The sequence below is a fragment of the Aristolochia californica genome, unplaced genomic scaffold (assembly GCF_029961685.1).
Source record: "Aristolochia californica isolate CCGP_79_NKW_82.1479 unplaced genomic scaffold, dmAriCali1.0.hap1 SCAF_9, whole genome shotgun sequence".
Taxonomy (NCBI): domain Eukaryota; kingdom Viridiplantae; phylum Streptophyta; class Magnoliopsida; order Piperales; family Aristolochiaceae; genus Aristolochia; species Aristolochia californica.
Genome location: NW_027182290.1, coordinates 36,382,256 through 36,402,050, shown reverse-complemented (window position 1 = coordinate 36,402,050; position 19,795 = coordinate 36,382,256). Strand labels below are relative to the sequence as shown.

The 19,795-nt window shown below is 37.6% G+C and overlaps 2 protein-coding genes across 3 annotated transcripts; both read right to left on the bottom strand.

Moving 5' to 3' along the window:
- Positions 1–859: 859 nt before the first annotated feature.
- Positions 860–14,489, bottom strand: LOC137941769 (zinc finger CCCH domain-containing protein 27-like). The gene is made up of 7 exons (XM_068787344.1): positions 14,071–14,489; positions 11,486–11,604; positions 10,494–11,395; positions 9,182–10,387; positions 8,539–8,883; positions 7,585–8,098; positions 860–1,243 (listed from the first exon to the last, which is right to left on the bottom strand). The coding sequence occupies exons 1-6, from the start codon at positions 14,136–14,138 to the stop codon at positions 7,610–7,612; spliced, it is 3,129 nt and encodes a 1,042-aa protein (XP_068643445.1). The 5' UTR covers positions 14,139–14,489; the 3' UTR covers positions 860–1,243; positions 7,585–7,609.
- Positions 14,490–15,267: 778 nt separating this feature from the next.
- On the bottom strand, positions 15,268–19,507 carry LOC137940315 (ENHANCER OF AG-4 protein 2-like). Of its 2 annotated transcripts, XM_068785302.1 has the most exons (4): positions 19,417–19,507; positions 19,113–19,343; positions 17,625–17,903; positions 15,268–16,568 (listed from the first exon to the last, which is right to left on the bottom strand). In XM_068785302.1, the coding sequence occupies exons 2-4, from the start codon at positions 19,338–19,340 to the stop codon at positions 15,474–15,476; spliced, it is 1,602 nt and encodes a 533-aa protein (XP_068641403.1). In that variant the 5' UTR covers positions 19,341–19,343; positions 19,417–19,507; the 3' UTR covers positions 15,268–15,473. The 2 variants fall into 2 exon arrangements, with proteins under 2 accessions (XP_068641403.1, XP_068641402.1); XM_068785301.1 differs by having other exon boundaries at positions 19,113–19,507.
- Between the last annotated feature and the right edge of the window lie 288 nt (positions 19,508–19,795).

The following is a 19,795-nucleotide window of genomic DNA, read 5'->3' as shown; positions in this document are numbered from 1 at the left end:
ATATAGAGAAAAGTTAATCCCGTGACCACACCAAAGACGACAGCAACGTATAAAGAAGGCACCGCCAAAAGACCAAAAACAAAATATTACTAAGAAGCGAAGTGAAAAAAATAGATGCAAGCTAAACTATGCTGCGCGCAGTTTCACTAAAAGACGGGTTGCGGAATTAAATTGCACTTAGGGTTTAGAAGAAGAAAGAAAAATTCTGAATTAACATGCTCAAAATCTGCTTCAAAAGTTATCTCCGAGATATAGTCCGTCAATTGATTTTTTTTCTCACATTAACGCTTCCAATTTGTTAGGCACAACAACTAAAGACAGTAAAAGGATTTCAGGAAATAATTGCAAGCTTGAAATTTTAGTCTTACTGGAATCAAGGTATTATAAAATTGATCAATACTTGTCGCATCCTACCGTTGCAAATAAATATTTACAGGCTATTATAAATGCCAAATGTAGAAAGATCGGATCAATGCTTCAGAGGGCCATTAGAGTGAACAAGTCCAGAGAAACCCAATACAAGCCAAAACAAGCAGGAAACCCAAGACGGCCAAAACAAGCAAAAGGATGGAATTTTGTTGGGTGCATGGAGAATCACTTCTTTTGAGAGTAGATTTACACAGAAAAAAAGATCAGGTCAATATAGAAATGATAAACAACACTGTAAAGGATCAACATGCAAGGATAGAAAGAATTTGAGAATCTCATAGGCCACTGATCTCTGTTTTACAAATGAGATACACCATCCATCTATAAAAATTTTGCAACGATTAAACCACACACAAGCGCACGTTTACCTAGAAAACACTCTTGTTCAAATTTCTGGTTTTATAACTATGTGAATAGAGAGATGAAAATAAAAAAAAGACCTATTCGAGGTTACCAACAGAAATTACATTTTAACAAAAGAAATACAAATAAAAAAGAGCCACCAACTGGGCGCCAGCAAGCAGTTCAAAATAAGAAACAGATCAATCCTAGGAATAACTAAAAAATCACTTTTTCTTTCACCAATTTCGTGAAGGAATATTTTTTGCTTTTTTTGTTGTAAAAGAAACAAACACTTTTTGAAAAGCTAGATACAAAATCTGCAGCTCAAAGAAATTTAAAATAACTGCAGATATCCTGTTCTTTGGTTGAGAAAAGAGGCGATGGATGGTTTACAATGACCTCTTGGAAGAAGCTCAGGTTGACAATATATCTGCGAGCTTTACTGGCGGTTGAACCCCGAGTAATTACTATCCTGCATACACAAATATCAGGAAATTCAGGACATGAGTAAAAAATCAACTTCATTAATAAACCATTTGTAGGACCCAACAACTATTCAATACATTAATGTAAAGAGTCAGAAAAACTCGATTTCAAGGAGGATGGTAACTAATGCACAACAAATACAATAGTAAATTTATAAATGAAGAAGTTGATTAGAACTGCACAAACAATGAAGTTTAGAAGCCTTTCACTATGTGAAAGTTTCTAGAAACAGAACAAAATAACAATAGTAACAACCAAAAAAAGAAGAAAACTCTTAGCTCTAACCATGCAAACAGCTCTTTGACCCTTCACATGATTACTCAACCTCATTAACATATGCCAAACAGGTACAACAATTGATCAGGTTTAAATTGGCTTGAACTTTTCCAAAACTGGGTTGATATCCAAATAACTTCCATTAGTTGGGTCAAAAATAAAGATCCAAAGCAAGATTTCTAGTTCAGGGCAACCAGGTTAAAAAGTAAAATTTACAGATGAAACAATAAAAAAACACATTAAATTCGCAAATTAACAGTAAAAGAAAATATAAAAATAGTATGTTTATAGAATAACAGAAATAATTAACAGCATCTAAGGGTTCTAAGGTTATAGACTTCATAGAAGACTCTTCTCTTGCCCAATGTCCAGGTTGAAATCAGGGTACAGGATTTAGCCTCAAAGCAACCTGATTAATGATAGGATCAACACCTCCACTGCTTGGGTCGGAGAGATGGACCTGACAGAGTTTGGATTTTGAAGATGAGTCACAGTTACTGGTGCTAGGTAGAAATGGCCCTAGTACTACAAGGTAGTACTTACGAACAGGGTAAGCATCTACTGTCTTTGTTAGCAAACTGGTGCTAGGTAGAAATGGCCCTAGTACTACAAGGTAGTACTTACAAACAGGGTAAGCATCTACTGTCTTTGTTAGCAAATCTACTCAGGAGCATTTTGATCATTTCACCTCAGCGTAAGATTTGTATTTCTGTGTTATCTTGTTCTACATGTTTAATTTCATGTACATAGGATATGTAGAACGGGAGCTATAAGAAGTTAAGTGGTTTAAGTGTAAGAAGGGAATTTTTGTAATTATGCTATATCCTTAAATAGAGAAGGGAGTCAAGCACAACCCCCAATGAACTCTGTTTATGAGTTCCCTCAAATTCTCTCCCTCCTTCCTCTTAATCTCCCAATTAGTTCTCTCCAATCTTCACTTTTTTCATGGTATCAAAGCAGAAGAGAGCATCTAGGAGTCCCATTTTTTTCAGTAACATCCATTTTTGGAAGAGAACAATCTCCTAGAAGAGGGATCATTCAAGTTTTTCGGTAACTGAATGGTAAAAACTCAATTTTTCTCTTCTCTTTCCCTACCTTAACCCTAGAATTAATGGTTCTGCTGCTTATTGAGCAGTTCTCAAGTATTTAATTGTCCCATGAAAGTTTTTTAAGCATTTCTTGGAATGAGCACTAGTATTACCTGTCCCTGTGCCTACGTCATCCTGTTCTAGGCTGATGTCAGCCTTAATTGAAGGGTTTTTGGGATTATTTTCTCTGAATTTGTAATGTGTGCAATTGTTTGAAGGTGATTACAGTGTGTGCATCATACTGTTGCCCTAACCCTAATTTTCTTAGGTGGGGCCCACATCCCTGGTCCACAGACAATTGTTCGGAAAGTGAAAAATTCTAGGCTGTTGTGATACTATTTTTATAGAATAGCTGATTCAGGTAAAGTGTACACACCATCTACAGAGTTTATTGGCTCCAATGGAAAAGATACAATAGCAATTACTTCGAAAAGGTTGACCGGACCAAACTATCTTAATTGGGCCAAATCTATCAAAATGTACTTGAAGGCCAAGAAGAAGACTAAATTTATTAGAGATGATCCTCCAGTCCCTACGAATGATGATTGGGAAGCAGGAGATAACCAAAGTTATGACTTGGATTGTGAATAATATTGATTCTACATTGAGACATCAAGTGATAAATTATGAAACTGCGTAAGTTATGTGGGTGTTCTTAGAGCCATTGTATGCACAAGGGATTAACTTATCTCAAGTGTAAGAATTGTAGACGGACTTCTTTGGTCTTAAAAGGGGTAACGGTTCAGTTACTGAGTACAAAAGTGCATTTTTTGGAATTTTGTAGGAAATTAATGTGTATCATCCTTTTACTACAAATAAGTATGAATTGGAAAAAAAAAATAGAAGCACCTACTTGTTGCCACATTTCTTGATGGCTTGGGTTCTGAATTTGATGGGATTAAAGCCCTAGTACTTTGAAGTGCCTATATTGTCCACCACTATTAATAGAATTTGCGAGCAGAGACAACAATTGTACCCAAAGGGGGTATGTTAAATTGGTGGAAGCTATTGAACAATACTTCTAGTTCTGTTTCAGGTTCCACAAAATCATCGAGAGGTCGTACTAGTAGTGCCAGAGGTAGAGTTAGAGGTAGAGATGCTCAGGTCCAGGTTCAGGTAAAGGCCAAGGTGATGGTAGGTCCAAAAGGAAGTGTATTCATTGTGAAAGAAAAAATCAATTCTCAGATAAGTGTTGGACAAAATTTGGCAAACCAACATGGGCCAATTCAACTACTCATGACAGCAGTGGTGTCATGCTTGAGATAGTGAATCTTGTTACACCAGGAGCTCCAGATGAGTTGTACCAGTTACTTCAGCAACAAGAACAGATTGTGCGGTGATTGGCTCAGTTTCAGTTGCCTCCTCTTCAGCCTTTGTTGCTTAAGTTTTTGCTTCTACTACCACCCTGACAAACTCAGGCATGTCTGCTTTTTATGTGCATCCATCATCTACTTGGGTTCTTGACTCAGGGGGGGCTACCACTCATACATCAAGTATGATGTCTCAATTTTCTAATCCAAACGAGTCTCATGTTAATCTAGCTGACAAGTCTATCACCTCAATTCAAAGAGTCGGTACTACTCTTGCGTCTTTCTTATCTCCTCAATCAACTTTACTTGTTCCAAAATTTACTTTGAATTTGTTGTCTACTAGTCAACTAGCTATGTCTATGAACTATTCTTTAATTCTATTTTACTCATTGCGTTTTTCAAAATCCCACGACGAAGAAGACTATTGGTTCAACACGTAAGAGAGGCAGATTGTATTATTTAGAGATTTATTCGTCAGATAATACCCTACATACGTTACACTCTACAATCTGACCTCTACAGTGGCATTTAAGATTAGGTCATCCGTCTCCGACAAAACTGGTTCAAGTCTTTCCAGAATTTCCATCCAACCTTTCTTTTCAATGTGAATTTTGTCAACTCGACAAGCATCACCGAAGTTCATATCTAGCTAAAATCAATCAATTGTTTGAGGTTGTCCATTCAAATGTTTGGGGTCCTTGTCATATAACTAGACCAGTTAATTATAGGTATTCCGTTTCTTAATGAGGATTTCAGTAGGTGTACTTAGATTTATCTCCTTCGGCAGAAGTCTGAGGCATTTGACGTATTCCAACTATTTTATAATAAAATAAAGAATCAATTTGATATTTCCATTCACATTTTGCATACTGATAATGGCCTTGAATGTAAGAATCGTAAATTTGATGATTTTTGTCAAAGTGAAGGGATCATTCATCAGACTTTCTATGTATTCACTCTTCAACAAAATGGAGTAGTTGAACACAAAAATCATTACTTGCTTGAAGTCACTTGTACATTGATGTTTCATATGAATGTACCAAGTCATATTGGGGTGATGCTGCCCTTTTTTTTTAGTGAAATTGATGTTGCCCTTACTGTTGCATTCTAATAAACAAGATGCCTTGTTCTGTTTATGAGGGTAAAATTCCTATCCAGGTTCTGCTTCCTTCTGCTCCATTGTTTCCTATGTCCCCTGATGTGTTTGGTTGTGTTTTGCTCATGTTATGAGTCTATCCAGAGATAAGTTGTCTCCTCATGTTGTCAAGTGTATTTTCTTAGGGTATTCTCAAACATAGAAGGGTTACAAGTGTTTTTGCCCATATATTACAAAAATATTTTTATTTTTTCATGTAACTTTTTTGAGGATATCTTTGCCGCATCTTCTTCAGATGTTATACCGTCTCCTTCTCTTGGTACTGGATTAATTATTCCTCTCCCAGTTGATAATTGTTCTAGACCTCCACCAAGTGCTACTTCTAAGAAACCATTCTCGGTATATCATCGTCAATAGGTGCACTCTTCTCAGCCTACAGCTTGAACTCCTCTCTTATGTCAAGCCATGACCTTGATTTGCCAACGGATCTTGAGGTAAGTGGCCTACATCTTCCTATTGTTCTTTCAAAGGGTGTCAAAAAAGGTACTCGTTATCCATTGTCTCATTTTGTTTCCTGTAGTTCCTTGTCGGACAAATACAAAAATTTTACATTATCCCTCTCTACTTAGTGTTCCTTCTTTCATGCCAGATGCTCTTTCTTCTCCATAGTGGAAGTAGGCCATGAATGTTGAAACGGAAGTTCTATTAGATATAGGAAAATGGCAGTTATGTGACTTACCTTCGGAAGTTGTTGTTATTGGTTGTAGATGAGTATATACAGTGAAGTATAAGGTTGATGGTTCCCTTGAACGATTTAAGGCTATGTTGGTAGCCAAAGGGAACACCCAGACTTATGGAGTTGATGTACTTGAGACGATCTCTTTGGTTGCCCGATTATTATTTGTTCGTATTCTAGTGTATGTTGCAATAAATTAGGAGTGGCCTTTGTATCAATTGGATATAAAAAATGTTTTCTTTTATGGTGATTTAGAAAAAGAAGTTATATAGAGCAACCTTCAGGGTATATTGCCCAAAGGGAGATGCATAAATTGTGTAGACTCAAGAAAGTTGTGTATGGCTTAAAACAGAGCCCACAGGTGTGGTTAGAAAATTTTAAACAAGTGGTGATATCAACAGGGTTCTCTAGAAGTCATTGTGACCATTCGTTTTTTGTAGTGAAGAGGTTAACTAGGATTGTAGTGTTGCTGGTGTATAATGTTTGGTAGTGATGTGGCTAGCATTGAAGAGGTTAAATCTCAACTAGCAAAACATTTTTAGACTAAAGATCTAGGATTACTAAAATATTTTTTGGGGATTGAAGTGGCAAAAAGTACGGAAAGATTTGTGTTGACATAATTAAAGTATGTAACAGATATGTTACAAGAATATGGACTATTGGGGACCAAACCATTTGACAGTCCAATGGAAATTAAACATGATCTCTATGATGATCAAAGTGCAAGAACTAAATGATTAGACAATGTACCGAAGATTAGTTGGTGAACTCATATATACAACAGTTACTCGACAAAATATCTCATTTACCGTAAGTGTAGTGAATCAATTTATGAAACACCCATGTAAGGTCTATTTGAAAGTAGCACAAAAAATCTTAAAATAATTGGAAAGGTAACCAAAGAAAAGTCTATTTTTTATACCCAGGGATCATTTGAAAGTTGAATTTTTTTATGATGATGTTTATGTTGGTTCCAAATTAGATAGGAAGTCCACTACTGGTTATTTTGTATTTCTAGGTGGCAACTTGATTAGTTGGAAGAGTAAGAAGTGAAATGGTATGTCTTGATCTAATGTTGAAGCAAAATATAGAACGATGTGAGTGAGGTCTGTCACACAAAAGTTAGGTCTATGCCAAGATGAACTCGTGACCAAGTATTGTAACAACCAAGCAGTTATCTTTTTTGCCAGTAACCCAGTATTTCATGAGAGGAGAAAACGCTGGATTGTCATTTTATTCAGGATACTGTTATGAATAAAAAGGTAGTCACCCCATATGTTCGGTCTCAAGATTAGTTTGAAGATGTATTCACTAAAGCGTTGGGAAAACATGAAGTTGTGATTTACTATGACAAACTAGGTCTTATAGACGTATATGATCCAACTTGAGGAGGAGTGTTAGAAAAACTGCTCAGGGACATTTTGGTCATTTAGTCTCAGCATATGATTAATAATTCTGTGTGATCTTGCTCTGCATGTTCAATTATGTCTAGGGGGTCCAAATTTTATATACATAGGATATCTAGAATAGGAGATAAGAAGTTAAGTGGTTCAAGTGTAAGAAGGGCATTTTTGTAATTATGCTAAACTTATCATTAAATAGAGAAGGGGGTCAAGCACAACCCCCAACGAACTCTGTTTTCTGAGCTCTCTCAAACTCTCCCACTCCTTCCTCTCAATCTCTCCCTTATTTCTCTCCAATCTTCAATTGTTTCAGTCTTTTTACACTGATAACATAATTAATAACTTTTACTAATAAATAGAACTTTGATAGAGTTTGATGCTGGCAAAGCAGCATTCTACCAAATCAAACTAAACTCACCTCTCACTGGGCCAAACAAATCCGGTCACTTTGATAAATCACCGGTGGGGTAGGTTTCTTCAGGTTCTGTTCCCAAGCAACTGACACCACCATTCACACCTACAACCTCCTCAAGTTGTACTTTCCCTTCCTCAGTTCGAGCTTCCTCTCCAGCACAAGTGCTACTACACCTTTGTATACTTGACAAGGAACATACCAGCGGTTTTACATCAGTATCTACAGTCACCTTGGTTGTAGTTGATGCACTTGAAGAATTTTCACCAGCCCTTCCATTGTCAGTGTTACCAGAACTACTGGAGAGTGTAAGCCATGTAAACTGCAACTTGTAGTCTCGCCAGCATCTACCACCTTGAAATGCCTTCTCAGCTGAACGACGAGAAGTGAAAAATATACAAGCAGAGCACTTAGAAGATGGCATCAATTCTGACGTGTTAACCTGGTCACCTTCAGGGTCCTCTATCTCAACTTGAGACAGATCCCCAAATGCTGAAAAATGCTCCCTCAAAACTGCAACCTGAAAATGGTTGAATCATTTAGCTCATTAAAGAAATAAAAATGGAAGAAAATGGATATGAGGCTTCTGTAGTCCAAGAACAAAAAATGGAAAAACGCCCAAATACCACTTAAATTGAAACAACACATTCTTGGACAAAAGAAACTTTGTAATCACAACATGAGTTATTCCTCCAAAGAATATGACCAGAACGTGGATAATGGAATTGCTGTGACATAAAGAAGATATAGCACCTCCACAATCAGTTGCATGGGCTATGCCTGTTATCCACAGAATATTTGTTGCTACCTCACATCGAGAAACAAAATTTAGAAATTTCATAGCTACAACAGTCATTTTCTTCTACAAACTAGTAATGCGGTTCAGAACAGAAATAAACTAGTGAAGCTAGCAGTATCTTCTCCTCTAGAGAGAGAGAGAGAGAGAGAGAGAGAGCTTACATTAGCAAGATCAGGTGGCAAAGGAGGAAGAACTCTAAATGCCGTAGGTCGATTGTCCAATTTGAACCTGTTGGGAAGAAATGGAGGCCCTGGCATACGATTTGGCTGTTTCAAACATTTTAGTGGCTGGTGTGTCGAACTTGTCTTTAAACCATTTGGAGAAACAATGCTTTCTCCGGAGCAACAGTTCTTATCTTGCATCCTATCTGCATCAGGTCGAATCATGGCACCACTATTAGGTTTCATGGAAGCTAGTGTGGAGACAACTTTAAGAGAAGCAGCTGTATCTGCCTTATGCTTTTCGACAGTTTGTTCACAAACCACCTCACCCTTGACAGTAATAGCCTGCACAAAGCCAACTTCATATGAACTACAACCTTAAATATTGAACAGCCATATCACACCAACATGATGTAGCACACAGAGATGTATGTACACATATGTCTGTGTATTTGTGTGCCTTAGATTAAATGCCAAAAAAGAAATATGCAGATAAAATAGCATCATCCATTTCGATAAAAAAATAGTGTCATCCATCAATATCCAAAAATGATGAGGATGCCCATTTGGTTTAAAAACACACCATGACTTCCTGACTTCTAAATGCTCCAAGAAGCACAAGAAATGAAAGAGGGTCTCTCACCTGTTTCTCAAATTTATCCAATTGGCGACGAAACTCATTACGCTTTTGCTCCAGCATTTCCTGCTTTTTTCGAAGTTCTTCTTTCAAAACTTCCAAACTCTCCAGCTTCTTTTGTGATGGAGGTGGTCCTTTGGATCCACTTGACATAACAAAAGTTTGATGACCACTTACAGACACAGGAACACTGGTAGTATGTGCAGTGCCCTCTGCCTTGGGAGCTGTAGAGGGAACATTTTCTTTTCGTTTGTCAACTGATGGCTTAAATGTGATATTACCTGCACTCATACCTCGTGGAGCAGTAGACAAAGTATTTCCACTACTTTCATTTTCATCGGGTATGCTATCACGATTGGCCCACCATAGCTTGATGAAGCGGTTTCCCATGACAGCATCTGGTGCCTTAAGTGCAGATTCTGCCTCCTCTCTTTTAGCAAACTGGACAAAGGCCTTTTCACTATTATGTGGAATGTGAATGTCAACAACCTCTCCAAAATTTCTGAAATGGGAGTAAAGTGCATCTCTCCTGTTGTTCTGAAGGGGAATGCCATAAACAAATAGGGTTCGTGATGCTTTTTGAGATGATCTCCCAACATTACTCTGTGCCACATCTGCACGAGGCTGAGGGATGGTATTGAAATTTGATGCACTGGGACCTAAGTCATAGCAATTTCGCTTCTCTTGTGAGGCAACATTGTGAGAGTTAGAAATAACCGCATCTTGACCTCCTTTCATTTCATTTTCTAAGTAGCCAGAACACAACTGACCAGCAATTTCTAATTTATTTCCAGCATTCTTAATTCGGCCCCAAACAGATGACTTTGTACTATGGGAAGCAGTAAACGCTTTACCCACTCGTTCACTAACTTGGGTATGTTCCGCTAGTTCCGTCTCCCATTGAGTATCGGGTTCATTAATCTTGGGAGAGGGAAGCCTAAGACGTGGGCCAGACATTTCTGGTTCATCATTAGACCACAAAGGTTGGTCAGGATCATACAAATCAGTTTCAACGGCAACAGAACTGGACAATAGTCCCTTCAATTCCAGACCATCGTCACCCACTACAGATTTGCCACTTTTACTTGACAAAGCTTTATTGTTTGTAGATATTGATGAAGCGCTGACTGAATGTAGTGGTCCAGGTCCAGCTTGCCCTCCCATCATCCGTGTGCTTGTAAGTGAAACAGGAAGATTGAACAGGGAGAGGCTCTGTCATTTCCAAAGTCATCATTTTATAAAGACAAAGTGCAAAGCAAAAAGACTATCATAAATCAGAAAATGTAAGAAGCTTAAGGTTGAGAAGGAAAAAGTTTACCTGCACATCCTCAACAACTATTCGATTAACCCCATGCTCCATTGGGCACAATTCCCCACTTAGACAAAAGCCACGCTCCTCAAAGTCTCTACAGCGCTGACGAGGCACCCCCATATTAAAAGGGGGATTCATCGGCGGCCGAAGTGTCCCCTGTAAACCAAGTGGATGAACTGTGTCTAGGCTCCCACTAGGCATCCCTATCAAACCAAATGGACCCCATGTTGTATTTTGTGTGCTTGCAGCAAAAATACCAGGTGTGGGCCCCCGCACAGCCGTTTGAGATGCAAAATCAAGTGTATCAATAGTGCCAAATCTAGAATCATGATGGCTCCAGGGGAAAGAGTTGCGTCCTCTCCCTCGACCAACAGGGAAACGAGAGAGATCAAAAAAGGAACCAGTAAATCCCTGTAACCCACTTGACCACTGGGATAAATCCTGCGGAGGTCTGGGCGCTGGCCCAAAACCTCGAAGCCGTTTTTCATACTTTACACTTTCACCGGCAGCTAGGCTATGGTTTCTTCGGAAATCACTTGATCGAGGATCACTTGCAGAGAAAATATGTCCATTCTCATATGGCTTGTCACGTTTTCTGTTAGGTTTCCGGACAAATTGTTCTTGAACATCTTTATCTGTAGACAGTGACCTAGTGTCCCGTCTTCGGTGCTTGTGATTGCGATCATCATCATCATCCTCACTAACCTCTTTTTCTTCAAGGTCACTATGATGTCCAGAAGAAGATAAAACCTTCTCTGCCTTCAGTGACAAATTATTTACTGTGAGCTCCACATTGGTGACGGATGCAGATGATTCAACTACTTCTGTCTTCGCAGAACTCTCACCACATGTGGTAATGCAACCATCCTCAAGAGCCTGAAATAATTTAGTAATGAAAGTCTTTGTATCTACAAATATAGAGAAAGAAGGCGGTTATGATACCATTTGTAGACAAGCTCAGCATAAAACAAAGAACAGCATGATCTGATATGGCATACCTTGACCTAGAAAGTCAACCAAATTCTCTGTACAGAGTTGTTCCAATTCTTTAATAGGCTTATCTTTTTTTAACAATGCTGCCACATATTCAGCAAGAATTAGTGGATCAGCTTCTGTCCTGTAAAATACAAACAAAAAGTATCAAGAGCACTGCAACACAAAATAGGATTCACTTCCATATTGATCATGTCATGCCATTTTTATTTTTTTTAAGAAGTCATGTCATGCCATATCAACACCCATTATCACATGCAGTGAATTCTACTTTAGCACTGGATGGCTGAACTGCCTCAGTTATCCAAACACCAAATAAGACAATTTATTGATCCATCCATTCAATGCTTATAGTCAAATAGACCAAGAGACATTATCTTATGGTTATTTAAGCAACTCAAAAAGTAAATTATATGATGCAATCAAAAAACAATGGTATTCAAATATGTTGAAATGAAGTTTCTTATGCATTCCTTACAATAAACATGTATCTTTTATAAACCATTTTGTACAAATGCAAAAAAACAAGCAACTTAATTTTTCCACAAAAAAAATATAAGAATGCCTCTCCGTTTTCAAAAATTGAAACTCCGTGATTAAACCATCATTGCCAGTTCAAGATTAGTCAGTTAGGTATGTCAAGGGTGATTCTATTAAACTGTTCTTCATTGTTAAACATAAAAGGACCTGCAATTGCAAGTCATCGCCATTATCTTTTTCAAAGACAGTAAAAAGAAACACAATGCCTAAACTTGCAGCCACTGAATAATAAAATTGAAGCAGAAACCATATGTTTGCAATTCTATAAAGAGGGATAGCTAATTGTCTCCATATTGTTCTTAAAAAAATTAAATAATTAAAAAAAAGTCTCCATACAGAGTTCAGCCAGCATGAGTAACTAAACCGAATAAATAAAATAAATAAATAATCAAATATCTTTCACTTATTACATATTCAAGAAATCAACTATTTGCGGATTGGGCTTTTGGATCAATGGCTGTCTAGTGTGAGGTCATGTCAAGGCACACCACAGTAGAGAGTTGAACATTCAAAAAAAAAAAGTGTTGATCATTCAAAAGAAAAACATAAAAAACAAACATTTTTTGCTCAAAACAGTCAACTAAGCATGGGCTAATTGAAGTCCATCAATTCCATGACTCAGGATAACTAGCTTATGGCTGATGTGCAAATCTTTGACACATATTTGAGTTCAATAAATTAAATCTCCCATGCGCTGTATTTTCTGTTGGTTGCATGTTCCAATATAATCGGTTCATGTACAAGCACATAAAAATTAGAGATTTTTGGGCCAACATATACACATATGACCATGAATGAGGTATAATTTTAGACTCGGCAAGTCTTACACATTCTACTATTACTTATGAACTGAATGTACCTCATGTTCATTTGTGAGAATATATAATATACTGCTTAAATTCTCATTACCATTTACTCAGATAGTATATATTTTAAAGGTATGTTGACTATGAGCCTGATCCTATGCCCACGCCATGGTCTTACAGTTTACCACTGAATCATTCACTTGCGAGGTTTACTTTTATTTAAAGTAACTGCCATTTAGGAATCCAAACCAGTCATAAATTATGAGACAGGGACCTGGCGTTTCCCTCTATACCAAAGCATAGACAAGCTGCTCTTCTAACCTTTCTCACCATAAATCCATAGTTGTAATATCCTCTACTTCTATCAATCTATCAATCTATAATTTTAATCATCAACCTCAAGTTAAATCATGAAACACCACTTATATTAATTATGAGAAAAAAAAGTCAACTATATTAACAACCTCTAGGTAGCCAGATAGCAAAAACCAGAACTGCCAGTTTCTTGTAACACTCTCTACAGAAAACATCAGTATTTCAGAGCTTAACCATTATTACCTCACTTCCTAGAACTTCAACTCAAGATGTTATAGAGTAAGAAAGAGGATAAATCCAAAGTAAACAGGCGCTTCTTGTGGAATAAAGGGCGCGGGGACTCACTCTATTTAATGACTCTGTATGTATTCTTATTTTCTTGTTTCCATTATTTTAGATTTTTCTATTTTGAATTCAGTCATTCGGAGATAGTAATGTCCATGAGCGTCATGAATCACAGAAACAAGAACGCACTAAAAATCAATGAAAATATAGAGAAAAGTTAAACCCAAGTTACCACTTGAGTCTTGTACCTCCATTTGCACCAAGTCCAACCAAAAGAACCAAAATTCAGCTTGATGAAATAATTCGTTTTCAAAACAATACTAAGAAACAAAGTGGAAGAGATAGATGCAACCTAAACTGCACAGGGCGCAGTTACACTAAAACACGGCAGTTGCGGAATTGAATTGCATTTAGGGTTTCGAGGAAAGAGAAATTCCGAATTAGCATGCTCAAAATCTGCTTCAAAGTTATGTCCCTAAACACAAGATATACTTCGTCAATAGATTTTTAGTCCCACATTAACGCTTCTAGTTTGATAAAGAAAACCAGAAACCAATAAAATAATAGAAGAACTACCATATGAAAGAAATGTTCGAGAAATGCTAAGATGACTAGGAAGAAAAGAGTGAACGAATATCACTTACAAGGATTCGAGATTCTTCACGAGATATCCAGTTAAAGACGATTCCTCAAATTTCATATCTCCAATCATCACTCTTCATCGCTGTCGCAGTTGAAAGGGAACGAGCCGCAAGGGAAACGAATGGCAGAAAGAAATTAAATATCTGTCGAAGACTAACTGCAAGAGCTGTTCCGAGTAGTGTGGTAGGGTTTTTCGCGTCAGAAGATTTCTTCCTGTTCGACCGTGAAAGGAACACAAAGAAAAAAACGACAAAGAGAAGACGCCAGACGCGGTAATTAAATACCTAAAACCTATTAACCGCGGGAGCTCTTCCAGGTGGGGTGGCGATGGGGTTTTTCCGCATGAGAAGATCTCTTCCTGTTCGACCGTGAAGAACCTTGAAGGAAATTCCAAGAAAATTTTGATAAAGAGAAAAGAAGCCAGAGTACCAGACTCGGAAAAGATTATGAATGATACCTAGACGGCCTTGAAGTTTGATTTATTGACGAGGATACCTCTCACGCAAAAAACGACCAGTTGGGGCGCGACCTTTCGAGAATTCGATACGCATTCGGAAGACGCCGGCTCATGCTTGGTGCATCTTGGATGGTCAATGGTGCCTTGGCTTGGTTCGCTGCTCACAGTCACATGTTTTTTAGGGCTTTAACCCATAAATCTATCTTCTTTGGTATACTATATATAGATTAAGTTGTTTTACATATTGTTTGAGTAGTGATCCAGGTATAATGGATAATTAGGTAAATAAATAAATAAATATTAATAATTTGTAAACTTATAAAATCATAAAAATAGAAAAATCAGATAATGATATACACATAATCCTAAGAATAAATTTATTGTAAAATATAATAAATTTCTGAAATGAATATTATACAATTCAAAGTGACTCTTAACTATTTTTATTTTATTTTTTTTGGTAAGGGAAAGTCTAATTTGAAGTTTGATTTACCAAATAATGGATAAATTATGCATGCATTTAGAATAAAATATTAATAATAAAAATTAATTAAATATATTTTAATTTATTTTTTTCACTAGTTTCAATCGAAAGCGTATTTTCTTTTTAGGTCCTTTTTAACATTAAATAAAAAAGAATAAAAAAATTTATCTGAAATATGACATAATCAATAAAAAATTTGACATTTTTCCTTGGTTTTTCCAACTTTCTGGGAAGGTTTTCTAAATAAGCTGCCAACTCTGAAACAAGAGAAAATAAATAAATAAATATAACCAGTCCCTTGCGAATCCAACAACAATATCATCTAAATAGTCCACACTAGCAATCCTACAAGATCAAGGAGGTATGGCAAGGGCAATGTCACTCAACATACTGAAACCTTGAAGGATCAATTAGTATCAATAGCAATAGATACAACTCTGTACAGAAACAAATTTGATGAACAATCACCGTCCAAACCAACCTTTCTGCGGCTGGACCTCTCCATCATTCATCAGTTTGTCCAGCACGACATTCAGGTCAACTGACTGCCCATTCTCAGTCAGCTTCCTCACTGTCGCCCTCACCAGATCCCTTGAGAACCCCATTGTTGTCACCTTATCAACCACATCATCTACTGGAACTTTATTACTGCTTCCACCAGTTGTAGAGCCACTGCCAACACTAGATGCAGTGGGAATGGCTTGGGGTAAAAGTTGTGCAGTTGGAAGCCGTGAATAACCACTTCCACCAGGGGCAGATGGTGAAGAGTGACCCTGCTGTTTCAAAGAGCCTCCATTGGGAGTTCCACTGTAAGGGTATGAGTCACTGAAATTGGAGCCAGGTTGTGGTGGCCCATATCCAGTATGAAATGGTGCTTGCCCTGATCCAGAATGATTTCCAGACGATTCATATATGTGGTTGCTATGACCGTAAAATTGTTGGGATGGAGGTGATCCACTTGGTGCCTGTGATTGTGGAGCAGGGAGGCGCATATTAGGAGGATAGCTTGGAAGTTGTGGGGTCATATACGCATGTTCATCAGGATGATGACTCAACTGAAGCTGGAGTGGTGGAGTTACAGGGCCAATCACTTGCTGCTGCGGGGGCAGCTGAGAAGGCTGTGAGTATGGAATCTGCTGAAAAGATTGATGTGGCACGGACTGATGCTGCTGAGAGGGAATTTGAAGTTGTGTTTGTGTGTTATCTGATGGCTGACCCAGAGATTGATAGTATGGGTCACGTGGTAATGATGGGGATGGAGCCATCTGGCTCTGAGTTAATTGACTGGGAAACGAAACAGGTGGGGAAGTTGGATTTTGTTGAGATGGAAGTGGAGGTGGCACATTTGGTGGCGGGAGAGATGGAGGTTGAGGTACAGGAATAGGAGGGGGTGGGGTTGGTTGAACAGATTGGGAACTCTGTTGCAAACCTTCTGTTTGTGTTGTGTTAGGGGTTTCTCTTGACTGGTCCAATGGCTTAGATACTTGAAACTTGGCAAGTTGTACCTGTGCCTCAGCTATCTCTTGCTTATCCCGGAAAACCTGCACACCAGTTTGCACCTACAAGAGGTAAATGTAAAGAAATTAAAACACCACTGGTCCTGTCTCGCTTGTTTTATCAAAAACTTTCAGGGAAAATGCCTCACAGCTGGCTCATTACAACATGCAGAAGATTTGAACGAAGGTAAGTCCACTCCCCTCCATCCAATGTACGAGGCCAAATAACAGATTAATAAAAAATTCAGAAAATATAATTTCACATATTACTTATTTTGAAAACAATGAAACACCTGTAAGAACTAGTTATCATCTTGTTTAACGAACCTAGTTATATGCCACTATGGACTTGAGCAGCTCCAAAAAATGGAAGCTCCATTATGAATATCTTGACTAGAATACAACCTAACTTCTTCTGATGAACAAACTGACCTCATATTGAGTGGAATACTGAAGGTCAACTCTGCACCAAGAGGATATGTTTTTGGTTTTTGATTGGTAAGGAAAATCAGGTCTCATGCAGCAATGCTCCCACCCCCAAAGGAAGGGAGAAAAAGGAAAAAAAAATCCTAGAAACTAAATGTAAATTACTAATAAAGTTTGGCTCTAAAAATTGCACTCTAAGAGTTACATGCACCTCTAAGAAAAGGAAAAACTAGAATAAGCAGTAAAAGCTGTCATCCTCGAAATTTCAAAATCAGTTCTCAACTTGTTTATATGGAGAAGGCAACATGGAAGACAATACTTCTAACTACTTCAACTTAGTACTCATCCATTCATAACTTTCAAGAATGAACATAAGAAACAGCAACAATAGGAACCACAAATCTCTAAAAATAGCCAAATCTTGTTCCTTACGAGTGGTAAGCAACAACACAACCATTTTGTCCAGTTTGGGCTTTTAACCTGTGAAGAATATCGATCCTACTTAATGAGCACAACATGAACAATGCCAAGAGCAATAAGGAGTAAACAAGCACAAATATGGTAAATTATATGTTAGTATTTGAAGATCTTAAATGAGATAATAAAGGAACATGGTGTTCTAAGTTCCAGATACAATAAGAAGAAACAACACTCATATGTCAAAAGTGGGATGTAAGCGGAACAGAAAGATACCTCCCTAAGTATATTCTCCAATTGCCTCAGCCTCCCATCAATGGTGCCACGATGATTCCCTATTGAGAGCTTCAGATCATCAATGGAGCTCTCAAGGTGGCGTGCTCTGGTCTCTATCTGTGACACTCGAGCACTAAGACCATCCAATGCATGCAGTAGATTATTAGTATATTTTTGCATAATCCTACCAATCTCAGACAGCACATTTGTATCATAAATGCCCCTTTCCTTTTCTGGAGTAACTTTAGATGAATCAAGTGATAGCTGAGAACCATAATCCTGTGTCAAACATTTATGAGAAACAGAAATTAAAATATCCTTCTAAGAAAGCAAAAGCAAACATAAAATGCACCATAAACCTTATTATTTTAACACATATTGAAGAAATCTTTTACTGGCAATAATGCCTATGAAACACTCCTTTTTTTTGTCTTGTTTATTTTCCAATAAAAAGTCAGTAACGAGAAGCGGTGCTACAAACAGTAAATGTGATACTGCCAAAGCATATAAAGAACTACAAGATAAGGGCAAGGTTCCATAGAAGATCACCCAAACACTAATACAAATAAAAAATGCTGAAGAAGGCAGCAGATTTCAACACTAAAGTGCATTCAGTAATACTTGTCATGAAATCAAATGATGCTCATTCAATTGATAATTATCCTTATGATCCAAAAGATATTGAATATGTAAGGTACACCAACTTCACACATGAAAACTCAGGAGATCTCCGGTTTATGCTTTCAACTACTGCAATAAAACTAGCCTAGCATCAAAGAAACCAAATTGCAAATGCATATAAACAGCAAAAACAGAAACCAACAATGCTCCTAGATCCCACAAAAACATATCTACAGTGAAACAAATGAAACACCAAAATCAGAAACTCAAAACGAACTGCAATGGTCAAGGTATCCATATAGCAGCAGCAACATAACACATAAATGACAAAAGTAAGACGCAATTCACAAATTCACCGAAAGTTCAATGTAGAAGCATCCACTTCCCCAATAAAAGATCTACGCCTATCACCAGTGCAACCTCAGAATGGCTGTGAGTATGGAATCTCGAGAAAAGAAAAGCAAAACGAATGAACCAAAAACAATACCTCCAAAATAAGAGATCAGAGGAGTTGATGAAGGCCAATAGGATATTAGACGTTGGAAAACAAAAGTAAACTAGAAGAAGCTTACACGTTGAAAGTCGTATGATCATCATACATAAACCTTAGAGATGAACAATTTCTTTCCACGTTAACTAGAAAACTTCATCACTAGAGTTCGACTTGCAGAGATTTAAACTGCGCACATTCCTATGAGCTATCCAATAAATCCCATGCCAGTTAAAAACAATAAACAAAAATAAAAACGAGCCGACTAATAGCCGTGATAAATCGATATTCTGCAACCCAATTTCACTAAATATTTCTACCTCATAGAAGACAGAGAAAGAGAGGAACAGAGACGCACCAAATGAGAAAAGACTTACCCTTAAGCTCGATGCGTTCGTCTTAGAATCAGCCGAATTCCAACCCCTGGCAACGCCGACTCCGCTCCCCGCAAGATTTGATGCCGAAGCGAGGCGAATCGGCTGAAAGTCGTAACTAGGCAGGATCTCTTCTTTCTTCCCCGCTCCATTCTCCTCTTCCTGCGAGTTCAAAAGATCCATGATGTCGCTGCTTTGTGATCCCGAAAGCCCCATGATCTGCTTGTCCATGAACTGAGAGGAATTCATTCAGTCCAGTTACCGACGATATATAAGATTGACTCAAGAATCGTTTCCAAATCTACACCTCGGTTTTCCCCAACGTGACAAAGACGAGAGAAGGGTTTGGCGTCGACACTTGGTGCTGTTGCGGGACGAAGGGGGAAACTTAGCCTTTTCTTGAGAGAGTAGGTGATAGAAAACCGACTTCGAGTCCTGGTTATATATTGCCACAATAATAGCGACTCCCTTGCCATGTAATAAACTGCAACCAATTTTACAAATAATTATTTACTTTATTTGTATTTAAAAATAAATTCAACGTTAGTCACTACTTATATAAAAATATTTATTAGTCGTATTTGAAAATACGGCAATTAGAAAGACCACATAGAAATTATCGATTAATTAGTTAAAATATAATTTTATTAAATATTAAGGTATGGTACGAATTTGTTGGAAGATAA